Below are 12,520 nucleotides of genomic sequence, written 5' to 3' on the forward strand. Positions count from 1 at the left end.
GTAATTATAGAGAATAGTTTATTTTGGCAAAATGCCCTAGCTTCTGGTTGCCAAGTTATGAATAATGCAATGTTCCCCATTCTAATTTCCGTGTTTTAAGTTGTGAATTTGGAGCAGGGTGCATGCAAGGGCACACACACACACACACACACACACGCACACACACACGATGCTGAGGCGCTCTCAGTCACGAGCGCCTATTTTATACTTGCTTGCACAACTTGTTAATACCAGCATCTGCCTGCCAAATTCAGAGTTTGCTTCCGACTAATTTCATCTTCATGCAAACCAAAAATATTGTCTCTCTTTTTTTCCCCACAGAGGAATTATTTCTCTTACACTTGCATGCACCATCGCAATACCACTGAGGGGAGCTTACCGCTGCAAGAAGGCATTTTAAGCTGCATTTAGTAGGGACTCGGGTAAAGATTCCCCAAAGAATTTAATGACAGAAGAATTCATTATGCTTTCATATCTCCTCCGCCTCCGTAACACAGAACCCAACAATGTCTTTACAGAGGTGGGAAGTAAATTCAGGCACTGGCTCTTTCTCTCTTTTTTTTTTTTTTTTTTTTTTTTGGCCCACGTTTCACTGGGACACATGTGCCCAGCCCCAATCAAAACAGAGACAGATGGCACCGAGGATCATTCAGAATGGAAGGAGCCTCAGAGTCAGCATGTTTAGATGCATTTGTAGGGCTACACAGTATCTGCTTGCCACAGGGACTGATTTAAAAAGGCGGCTAGTGAAAGTCTGAGCTTGCGCCAAAATTTTAAATGTGCCATTTGAGCAATTATGGTTCAACATGAGAGCTGGGAGAAAGAATGCACAGGTCATTCTGGTTTCGATTTACAGACTATGTCCCCAGTTCCAAAGAGAAAATAAACAGAATACCATTGCTTTGGTGATAGAGGAAAAAAAAACACACTGCAGAAGAGTATTTTGCTGCAGCAGTGTTTTGTTGAGGCAGCAAAGGCTAAGTTAGAAAATGATTCTTTAAACCAAGTTCCTAAATAGAAATAATTACACAACTAAATTATTAATATCTCAGTTCACTTTTCAAATATGTCCTTCATCCTGGTGACCTTAATTGTGCTCTTAACAGAGCTGTGGGGTACATGATGGTTTTTATCTTTATATAAGTCAGGGCCACAAAAGGCAGGCAGTAAAAATGGAAAATCCAGCTCCTCTCCCTACTAAGGCACACAGGTCAGAGGTTCCAGGCCGCTGAAACTTGTTTCCAGCCACAAATAAACATTTGGATTATGACTAAGCTCCACGTATACCTAGCCAGGTACGTTTTTCTACCTGAAGACTTATGGCAGCTCTAGCTTGTCATCTTACTGTAGCCTGGAGGTGGCCTGGTAGCCTTGGTTGGACAATGAGGGCACAAAATTATAAAACATCCCTGAAGTGAAAGAGGAACAGTAAATTCCCAAGGCTGAAAGTTATTTAGAAGGTTGGACATGCAGAGGAGTCTTACGGTCGGCCTTTGTGCACAATGAAATGCCTTCTACTCCCATGGCCTGCATCCAAACAGATGAAATAAACAGGAAATATCTATGTTACTACAGCAGCACTTGGATTCATCTGCAGCCTTTTAAGGGCTTTACTTTGAAGGTGATATGCTTTCCAGAACTTCCATTCACCATCACTGATTGGAGGTACATAAGGGCAGCACGATAACACATCCTCCAGACAGCTTCCTACAACTGCTGCTGCCGCCCTAGAACTTTTACACTGTTGCTGTTTCCTTTAAGGGGAAAGGATCAGAATTAGCATCATTTGTGGTAATCATGCCTTCAAAAAGAAACATGAGGTTATTAAAGGAGACCACCACATCAGTATTGCATAACCAACTGTGGTCCCAGAGCTGGAAGAGGAAACCAGCAACACAGAGGAAGGACAGGTCATCAGTTGGCTATTTGAAGGAAGAGCAGGAATGCTTATGCAGCTGATTGGGAAACAGCAGCTTTTTGGGGATGGCAACCATGAAAAAGTAAGAAAGGAGAAGTGAAGGGAGAAATAGAATAAAGTGCTTGCAGTGGTGGGGAGCAACTATGGTTAGGACACGCACTGACACTGAAGTCAGAGGAAGAAATCAACACGTATTAAACTACATGAGTTACATTACTTGCTATTACAACTGCTTCTGTGAATGCAGTGCTGGGTTCTGTGTGACTGAGGCAGAGGAGATATGAAAACACAATTAATTCCTCTGTCATTAAATTCTCTGGGAAATCTTTATAAAACTCCAAATAAATGCAGCTCAAAACTCCTTGCAGCAGCAGGCACCCCTCAGCACATGCAAGTGCAAGAGAAATAATTACAGACTCCATTGCCGCAGACATGGTTTAGCAAGAGTATGAACTGGATTTTTTTTTTCTGGCACTACTTGATATTTATACTCACTAACTGCAGTCTAAGAAATGCATAAACTACCAAGAGCCATAATTACAATCATCCTGTTGTCATACAGCAGCTGGCACAGCACAAACACTTACTGAGTCCTGCCACAACAGTCAGTAAGTGCCAAAGAAAGCAGTAGCCCTGTTAACGCCAGCATTCAGACAGCCTGCGTGGCCAGGGCTGCCCTTCAACAGATGCACAAGAGCAACAGCAAACTGGCAGAGGATGGGGCACAATATGATCCCTTTTTTGCTCTGCAAAAGCACATTTCCAACAAACAGGCAACGGAGACTAAGTAAAAATAATTGTTACTTTTCTCTTGAAAGCATCTGGATAATTTGTTGTCCAAATGCAAACATTTCTTGGGGAAAAAAAAGAAGTGTCTGTCTTTGCTCCTTCATTCTTGCAGCATAGGTAAGGGCTGTGAATAAACAGTCACATCCTCAAAATATTTTCACGAGGAACACTGCAGGGTCTGCAATGCTCCATCAGAGACGTTGTTAAACACAACAGGCTAATTTTAGGAATAAGTCCTCTCTCTGACAAGCTGCTCACACATCTAAGGGCAGAATTCATCTGCTAGAAGGCAGCTGTTTGTGTTTTATAAGCTAAAGTTTCTCTTACCTATGGAATAACTCCAATATTTCACAGAGAATCATCATCCATCTAACTGAAGTACCCTCTAACGGACCATCAGCCTCATATCCCCTTTGAAATAGCACAGCTGAGCACTTGCTGGGCCACGATTTATTTTTTACCTTCTAAGACATCTTGCTAACTCTATAGCTCAATAGTGACAGTCGAATTTCACACTGTGATAGCCCCCCATTGATTTTTCACTCCCAGGAAGCAACTCCACAAATTAAAGTTAACAGCATTTCTGAAACTAAGAAAAAAAAAAGAAAAAAAAAAAAAAAGAAAAGAAGGGGCAGGCAAAGAGACACAAATGGCAAGTTGCCTAAGTCACGCCCCCAACACAAGAATAAAATTCCTTCCTGGGATTTTCACCAGTTAAGAGACATGGATGCTACTGCCCCCAGAGCTGACAGCCACCATGGGTTTGAAGACTCTTCAGCTCTAGCTTCACAGGTTCAACAGACTTAAGAGCTCTTCCCCACATGAAGATGTCAAAATCTATAGAAAACTGCCTCAAGGCATGAAAATTAGGCCAGACCTCTGGACACAGCTGCACTAAACAGAGATCCACCTGCCCTCCTGGTCTGAACTCGTGCAGTCAGCCTGTTTGGCCGAGCTTTGTTAACCACTCACCTAGGATGCCCTACAACACCAGTATGATTTCAGCTGGCACAGTGGAAATAGTGTTTGAGACCACAATTAGCACATGTGATTTCTACTGAACCATTAAAAGAGGAAACAGAAAAAAGAAAAGCAGCCCAGCAGCTTGCTCTCCACTACCACAACCCAAAGGGTGAGGTAATGCCCAAGTCTCACTTCATAAAGAAATCGAGCATCTACCTATACACCCTTCCAGTACTGAACACCAGTACATATTACAAGCATGTATTACATGCTAATGTATTAAGAAAAGAACTAAAACCTAATAAAGATAAATATCTGGATGCAAGCAGCACTCAGCCCAGCAGTGCTTTCTCAGCCTAGCTTTGACAGTCCCATGCTTCAGTTCAGCTTCTTGGATACTGTCTTTAGTTTACACAGGCAGATCTAGGATCCACCAGAAGCATCATGCTCTCTATTTCCAGAGTACAAAAAGCTTAGTTAATTTATTACTTATTTTTTTAAATTCTGTCTTTGCTATATGACATTCTTGTCTTCCACCAACAGTGGAAGCCTAACAGTGGTGTGATGCCGTGGAGAAGGGCTGGGGAGCACTTATCCTCTGTTGTGGATGCACAACAGCTTCCCTTTGGCTCTGACATATGAGCTGAAGTGTGGCTCCTTCCCCTTCAAGTCTCTGCTAATCCTCTGGCTTCACGCTCACTCTGCTCCTGCTCAACATGCCTGCCTTGGAGCAGGGTCCCTGTGACAGACACAGCTGCTGCCCTGACTGCTCTCACACACTTGACTCTTTGCACAAGGTTCCCAACCTGAACTCTCTTTAATTTTAACTGATGCTCATATCTGTGCTACTGTGCCAAAGCCCCTCTGGGGGTGATGCTTTCAAAGCTGGACTGGAAAGCGGTGAGGTGGAAGGGGAGAAGGGGAGGAAAGAGAAGACAGGAAAAATAAAACAAATACAATGCTTTTTGTCTCTAAAACCCTCTTTTTAACCCAATGAGTGTCTCATCCAATGAAGCATGATGAGCATGAAGTGCTATATAAAGAAGATAATTATAAAGGGATTTAATGCTTGGCAGGCTTGCATTGCAAGGTTTATAGCAGAGGTAGCATACTCACTTAAACAGCCTTGTGTCCAGGTTTGCTATTATGCGGGCAGCACGGCTGGGGCCAGGCAGAATCAGAAACAAGATTTGTTTTACGAAAAAAAAGAGCACAGCCCCCTTCCCACCGAGGATGGCAGCTCCAGTCCCACCTCCTTCCACTTCTGTCCCATCCCTGATTAATGATGTTGTCTGCCTGATTTATGACCCACCCCAACAGATTAGAGTTTCCCTCTTCAACCTCCCCCTCCCTTTCACCCCCCCCAGAAGGCACAGCCACACTCCGCTGGAAATATTAGAGAATTATTAAATAAACATTCATACGTCATGTCTCTTCCCATACTGAGCTCATCGTAGTCAACGCTCAGCGTCCGGGCCCTGTTTGCTTTGGGGCTGACACCAAACAGCTGGAGTGATTCATGGAGAGGCTGGCTACAATGCTCTGTGCCATATATCATGCTCGCAGCGCTCCCTGCCCCGGCGGAGATAAACTGATCAACCACAACGGGCTGGAATGAATTTATGACAACACAAAATTGAGGAAAACAAATGGGAGGTGACCCAGTGGGCCACTAACCCAGACTCTCTCGCTGGCCTGCAATCTAGTCTGGTGGCAGAAAGCAAAATTGAACATTGGCACTCTGAATTAAGATGCTGGCTTTTAACCCCGGGGAACCTCAGTTTCAAAATGGCACCAGACCCCCACAGGCAGCATCTCTGGGAAGGAGGCTTTTTGCAGGGAAGGTGCTTTTTGCAGTGCTCTGTACGTGATAGTGCTTCAGCTGAGAGCATGATGTTGGCAGAGGAGTTGGGGAGGGTGCCTGGGCAATTAGGGACCAGCTGCTCTCCCTGAGCAAAGCTGCATCTTGAGTCAAGGTAAAGGAGTGTGGCACTGATTCAGCTCAGCCCATCTGTTGAAGACTCCAGTGACAGCAGATGGGCAGAGCTCAGCTGGTGTGACGCTCCTTTACCTGCCCCATGAGCCTTCAGCACCCCAGGGTGTCTCCCAGACACCTCATGTTGGCAAGATCAGAAACATTCAGCAGGACTGAGACTGCATGCAGTGCTGGGAGGAGATGTGGGACCAGCACCACCTCTCATTACCTGCAGCTGTCATCTGAAGCTCAATGTGACGCAGAGGAGGCCAGTGGTGAGAAACCTGCCTGAGCAATTGATGCATTGGCATGACTGCAAAGGAGAGGTGGAAGCAGCACCACATCTCTCATTACCTTTGGCTGCCATCTGAAGTGCAACACAACATGGATAAAGTTGACCTGCCTAAGCTACTGATGATCTAGCAGGACACAAGGAGTGGGGCAACAAATGCAAACCCCATTTAGTCACTCCACATGCAAGAGACTCTTCCCCAAACCTAAGTTAAGATTAAATTAACTTGCTCAAGCAAAGAGCTTCAGCTACACACCAAACAGGAGGACTGCCTGCTGTACTGTGTTAATGGATTAAAACCCAAACAAACCAACCCACACTGCTCTCCTTGCCTAGAATTATTTTTGGAAGACTGGAAGGAACGTCATTCTTATGAGAGAAGGATCAATATGTGGATCAGTGCTAACTCTATTAGCCACTGCTCTAAACGGGAGAGCATGGCTGACACAGGTGGTAAGCCATGTGCTTCTGGACACTTTAAAAAATGCTAATCAGATGCTACATGGGGTTTAACATGCCAATCAATAATGCTCAGATTTAAAGGCAAAAATTAAAGTTACAAACAATGGAGTAAAGTGATGCTGCCAAAAACTTCCTGTATGTGCCACCCAATACAAGAAAAATGAAACCAATTTAGCTCCAGATTAAGAAACAGGAACTAGAGATGAATCAATTTAGCCTGTTGGGCTGGGTCGCCATATATCATGGCTCAGCAGTGGAGTGGGATGCAGCCAGATAGTGTGAACCCTTCCCCCCCTCCTTCTAGCTCTGATCCCTGTTATCAATTAATTTAACAGGACCCTTCTACACAGACAAGCACATAGAGCATTCAGACTCCTTAAATGGCAGAACAGAAACTATTTATCACACACGAATCTCAAAGGAAAGGGGGGGGGCGGGGGAAAAAAGCAGCCAGGAATTCTCCACCTGAAACACCATCTTTCTTTCTGAACCTCAGTGAAATAAAGTGCCTTAAATAAAAAGCTTTCCTTGCTACTTAAAAAAAAAAATCCACATTATAGGAATGACTCAGCAAGACAGAAGGTTTTCCTGTAATTTCTATTGGGTTTTGTTGACTTTTGTAGAACTGAAGCTTGTAACAGGGCATGGTTATTGCAGAGCAAGGTGTGCATGCATACATGTGTACACGCACACACATATGTGATCCCTCCACTTCACAGCAGAGTTAGCATGAGCGTTGTTTGGAAAGGATTCCAGGATCCTTCAAAAGGTGCTAGCTAAAGCCTCTTTGATCAGATTATTAAAGCTATGTCAATTTTATCACTTGAGCTCAAGTGTTCTGGAAAATGTCAAATCCTTTCAGCTCCTGCAGTTTAAAGATTTTCAATAGGAGTGGATCTGGGACTGTGGAGGGCTGCTAGGCTGACAGGCAGGAGGCCCAAAGGGAAGCCAAGCAGTGGCTGAGCCAGAGGCTGACAGACTAGGGCAGAAGGGATGAGTCCTTGCCATCAAGACAGTACACGACAGTTGTCTCACTCTAAGGATAAAGCTGCTTCTGCACTGACCTGTGAGCTCCCGAACCCAGTGGTCCTTAGCCAAAGGCAAGCAACAAACAGCAGACAGTCAACACTGGGACATGCCAATGAAGTCTTGTAAAAAGGAAAGAGCCAAGACAGCAAAGCAGTGCTAAGATTTCCTCTGCAACAGGGAGTTTCCCCAGTTAAACCCTGACTGCGAAGCTGCCTGAACTGTCAGAGATCCTGAAATCTGATGTGCCAGGGACACAACCCTTCAAGTCATGATAACTGACAGAAGGAAGAAAAAAATACATTAAAAATAAATTTCTGTAAAGTCAGCTTAATTCCACCATCAGATTTTTCCCCCATCCTAAATTATCACTGGGCCTTATCCCCAAAATGTAAATGTAAACCCTGCTTAGCCACAGTTACCTCATTGCTTCCACATCATTCAAGCTGTTTTGTTTGTCATTTGATATTGAGACAACATTTTATGTTAAGCAATAATCAATACAACCTCCCCCCTATAATTATTGCAGTCCATGGCAGAAGTGCAGAGCCTGTACTTTTAGGTTTGGATTGTCAAAACTGTCTAAACAGGAAGTCATCCCAGCATCACACAGAAGGCTGAGGAGAGATGCTGTTACTCAAACGCACACTGCAGACAAAACTATTTGTTTCTATCCCAGACTGGGCTGCAGGATACCCAGCAAGCAGAAAGGGACAGGAAAGGAGATGGCCAGAAGTCCCTGCACTATTGTATATCCCAATATTGATTACTTCAGAACCAACTGGAAGGGCTGCAAGTAAAGAAACTTGGGAACTAAGACATTATTTGTTTTAGCAACCATACAAAAATGAAATCTGAATCTTGAGAGGAAAAACATTCTCTTAGTGAGGCTTCTGCCAAGGTAAGGGGCTGCTGGGATCCCCTTTGCTGAAGAGATGGAAGGTGGAGCATGCAGCTACCACGGAAAAGACCATATGTGAAGAACTGCTCTCGAAAGTGAGACACAACAATAAGGGCACTTCTCCAGTAAAAGCAGGATCACACAAATACATTGATAGGAGAAATCTTGGAGGGGGAATCAAAAAACAGATTGACAGGCCAGCTGCTTTTGTCAGGTTAGAGGAGGCTTAAGTCTTCATCTCCTCTCCAAGTCCCAACTCTAGTCTAGGTTGTTATGCACTACACAACATACCTGAAAACCTACCATACCTAGACTGTGGTGGAAATAATACATATATCTATTTACACATTTTAAAGTAAGGCACTTTGCAGTGGAAAGGCCATTTGGAAGGTGCTCTCAGTTCCTTGTCACTGAGTACTTGCCATGCAGGTGTCTTGGGGGGAACTCCCCACAGGACCTCTGTGAACACAGCAGTGGCAAGTCAGGACAACGTTAGGTCCAAGCCCAGGTGTGATGCTGGAGCAAAACTTCCCTTCTCAGCAGTAAAAGCTACAAACATGCCTAATGTCTGACTGGCACTGCTTCTGGGAATGCCAGGCAGGACACCACAGTTCCCAAAACAATAAAAATTAAAGCTATCCACTTTACACTCACTTTTCAATGTCACTGTTCTTACAGGTCTTCTGCATGGTCTCCTGTTTACTGCTTTCACCATTACTCGTTGAGGGCATTTCTGCTGAGGGAAGAACAGACAAACTAGTAAGAGACCATCTGATCATTGCAATGAAATATTCTGAGCAAGTTACAGTTCCTGAAGCAGAGGGCCCCGTTGAGTCATTTTCATGTCAATTCTTGGAAAGAAAGAAAAAAGACCAATGATACGTGTCCCTGTCTGGGAAGGAGGACCTCTCTGCATAGCACACTTCTATGATTCCAGGCTAAAGATACTGACAGATCCTTGCAATTGTTTAAGCCAGGATTTAATTCAGAAAGGTCTGAAGTAGCTGCCACACCAAAGTGTATTTCCAGAAAGGTGGATCTTCAACATATCCACCTAGCCCAGATCCTGCTCTTGGACTCTTTCTGAGCTTCTTCAAACACAAGGAGGAAAAAACAACATATGCCAGGGAACTAGCATGATAGAACAGTCTGCTCGTAGCTCTTTCTCTACCAGCAGTCCCATGGCTCTTCCCAGCACTGCAGGGGATGTGAGATACTGGTTGGAGATCACAAAAAACACAGAAAGTTAAGGTTTGGAAGGGACCTTGAAAGATCATCTAGTCCAACCCCCCTGTCAGAGCAGGGATGAGCCAGACGAAGAATCCTAGGGCCAGCCCCTGGGCTATAGGTTCAGCACCCTCGCTTTGGGAAAAAGTTAAGAAAACAGCTCATAGCAAGTGCCATCAGGGCTGCTTCCTCATCACCTCACTGGTTGTAGTCACTGAAGCTCAGCTTCAGTGTAGTCACTACAAGCCAGTGCTCCTGCATCACAGAAAATACATGTGATTGCTTATCCCACAGAAGAAAATGCCTGTGATAGATAACCTATGTTCTCAATTTAATCAGCATGCCCTTGGCAAAATTGATTCTATCCACCCCTCCTTCCACTGGCAAGTGGTTATATCTTTTAGGTACTTTCAAGGCTAGGAAGCAAATGCCCAAAGCATTACAGTAACAGAACAGGGAACAAAATCATTGGGACAAGGATCTTCAGGTCGCTGAGCTTCAGTTCCCTTCCTAAGGGAGCTAAAGCAGCGCTGCCCAGCTCTGGAAATGGATTTGGCATCTGCAACTGGAAAGCGCCAGGTTTTATTATTCTCATATTTCCACTAGGTTTCCACTTACACTGCCAGTGCTGCTGGCACTAAATAAAACAATGTAGCAGTCAAACGGGTTTAACATCCCCCCCCCTCCCCTTAATCCTATGAGCTTTCAAAAATAATGCATGCAAAGGTGCCATTTCCCACTCAGTCATTTGCTGTGGAGTCTCAACTACAGGTCATGAAGTAGGACAGATCCTAGAGTTCCTACTCTAAAGGTGCAGGCTTCAGTGCTGGAGGCTCTCCTTGTCATACAGAGGCCAGCAAGGACAAGACCTAACCAACAGATCATGATACAAGTGTCTAGCAAATTCTTTAAAGAAGGAAAGATGATAAAAAAGCAGTTGAAAAAGAACCTCAAACAACAGGTGACTATGTAGTTTAAAGCCCCAGCAACTGAATACCACCATCTCACAGCCAAGTTCTGATGGCTCCCCTCTGTGATACAGCAGTTTGTCTTTTAGTGACAGGACAATAAGTCAATCCAACCCCTATCTCTATCATCTCACCTGTTAAGATTGTATTTTTGGGAACTCTCTTGGCTGCTAATGACTAGAGCTACTTCTATTGTAAAAGTTTCAGAAAGACAGTGTGATTATACACATACACGTATCTGCTGGTGCTGTGCAAGAGCATTTGTAAATACCCTTTGCCTAAATACTGGCAATCAGAAGATAGGGAATACCTATCTGCTCTCCTGTAGCAAGAAATTAATAATTTAAAAATCCAACACTCACCGTCACTGGCCCATTTAGAAAACTCTGGTGTTATTCGAGTACTGGGTGTGCCACCACTAAAAGAGAAAAGGGCAGAATGCTTATGATTGAACATGGAAAACTTTGCTGCTCAGGAAAAGCTACCCCTTCCACCCATTATACATCTCTCAGTACTTCCATCCACCAATCTAGGCTTCAAAATGTGAATGGCTGCCCTTCTGCAGAGGGTGTTTTTGTGCTAGTTCACATTTCCAGTAACATTCTCCCAACCTGCACTCCTAGCTGCCACCTTGGCTGAATCACACCACCAGGGTTGTGGTGCTGACAAAAGGCTTGGGATTCAAGGAGCACCTGTACCCTAAGGCTGTTTTTTGAATACACTGTTTCAAAGATGAAAACCTTGCTTGTGAACAGAAATCCTGTGTTGCAATAGTTTCTCATTTTAAGAATAACTTTACAGCTTCACAGGCCCCATCTTTTCCATCTTACTATATGAAGAACAGCAGCATTGAAGTACAGACTGTTCCTAACTGTGTCCATTCTCTTGCAACCCAGTAACAGAGAATGCAAGAGAAAGAAATCTTCTGAGTGGGCTGCACATCTGTGACTCTGTAACATTTTAGCTCTATGAGGTTGGACAGCTGCACTCAAAAGGTAACATAGCATCAGCTACCTTACTGTATTTCTACAGAACGTGCTGGAATTTCAAAGGGCTTTTACAAGCAGCATTATCTCTCCTATTTTAGAGATGGACAAATGAGTCCAGGAGGTGTACAAAGATCTTGCCCAAACAGCAAAATGTCTTAGGTACAAGCCACATGAAAGAATTGGGTTGTCTCCTGGCCTCAGGTTCTTAGTTGTCTCACCAACCTCTTAGGTGTCCACAGCTAATGATAAAAGATACCCCCAATATTCTCTTGCTACAATAGCACTTTCCTGGCTGAGAAGGAGCTTCAGCATCTCTGAAGCTCTGCTTATGGACTATCACGGTAAGCAAAATACTGAACGGATCAATGGTTTGGATCCACTGTGGCAAAATGCCACTTTTCTATGGAGTGGAACCTAATTTTGTACTAGTGTTTGTGACAGGCTAAGCAGTAAGAAAACTTCATTTCACTGCTCTATCAATCACTTCAACCTTGACCCCATAGGATCACTTAGTGAAAGAGACAGAGGGGTAATTTAAGCCCTGTTTTATGCAGGGCAGAGGGCTTAGAAAGCAATCCTGCTTCCCTGTTAGGACTCATTTTATTTGCCTGAAATGCTTCCCCAAGTGCCCTGAATGCTGGCTGCCTACATTCTCCACATATGTATGTGGGCAAAGCACACAGCACGCCCCAACTCCAGTGTTGAAGGCAGAAGGATCAGTTTGCATCCCCCACAACACATAATGGGATGCACTGAAATCATACCCTGGATGCCAGACTCCTAACATGCCAAACAAGATTCAGATGGCATCATATTATACTATTAAGAGGCTAACATTTCATTGTTAAGTGAGATGATGCATAAGGCCTTGGTACAGCAGATTCCTGATCACCAGAATTTACTTTCTGTTCAGCATTTTCAAGGAGAAGATGGTGCTGGCTGGGCAGTGGGGTAAGAGGAGGCTTTATAAGGCTGCATGGGTAGAAGTGGAGACTCCCCAGTTACATTAT

The 12,520-nt window shown here is 44.1% G+C and overlaps 1 protein-coding gene across 6 annotated transcripts in view; it reads right to left on the minus strand.

Annotated features, from left to right (window-relative positions):
- RNF220 (ring finger protein 220) overlaps nucleotides 1-12,520 on the minus strand; it is a 216,749-nt gene that overhangs the window by 18,014 nt on the left and 186,215 nt on the right. For 3 of the 6 annotated variants that reach the window (XM_071750317.1, XM_071750315.1, XM_071750313.1), the window contains 2 exons: nucleotides 10,884-10,939; nucleotides 8,981-9,059 (listed from right to left, as the gene is read on the minus strand). In XM_071750317.1, coding sequence (XP_071606418.1) covers nucleotides 8,981-9,059; nucleotides 10,884-10,939 — 135 coding nt within the window. Of the gene's footprint in view, nucleotides 1-8,980; nucleotides 9,063-10,883; nucleotides 10,940-12,520 lie in introns of all 6 variants that reach the window. The other 3 variants (XM_071750314.1, XM_071750316.1, XM_071750312.1) reach the window with 1 other exon arrangement.

The sequence above is a fragment of the Heliangelus exortis genome, chromosome 8, assembly GCF_036169615.1.
Source record: "Heliangelus exortis chromosome 8, bHelExo1.hap1, whole genome shotgun sequence".
Classification (NCBI taxonomy): Eukaryota; Metazoa; Chordata; class Aves; order Apodiformes; family Trochilidae; genus Heliangelus; species Heliangelus exortis.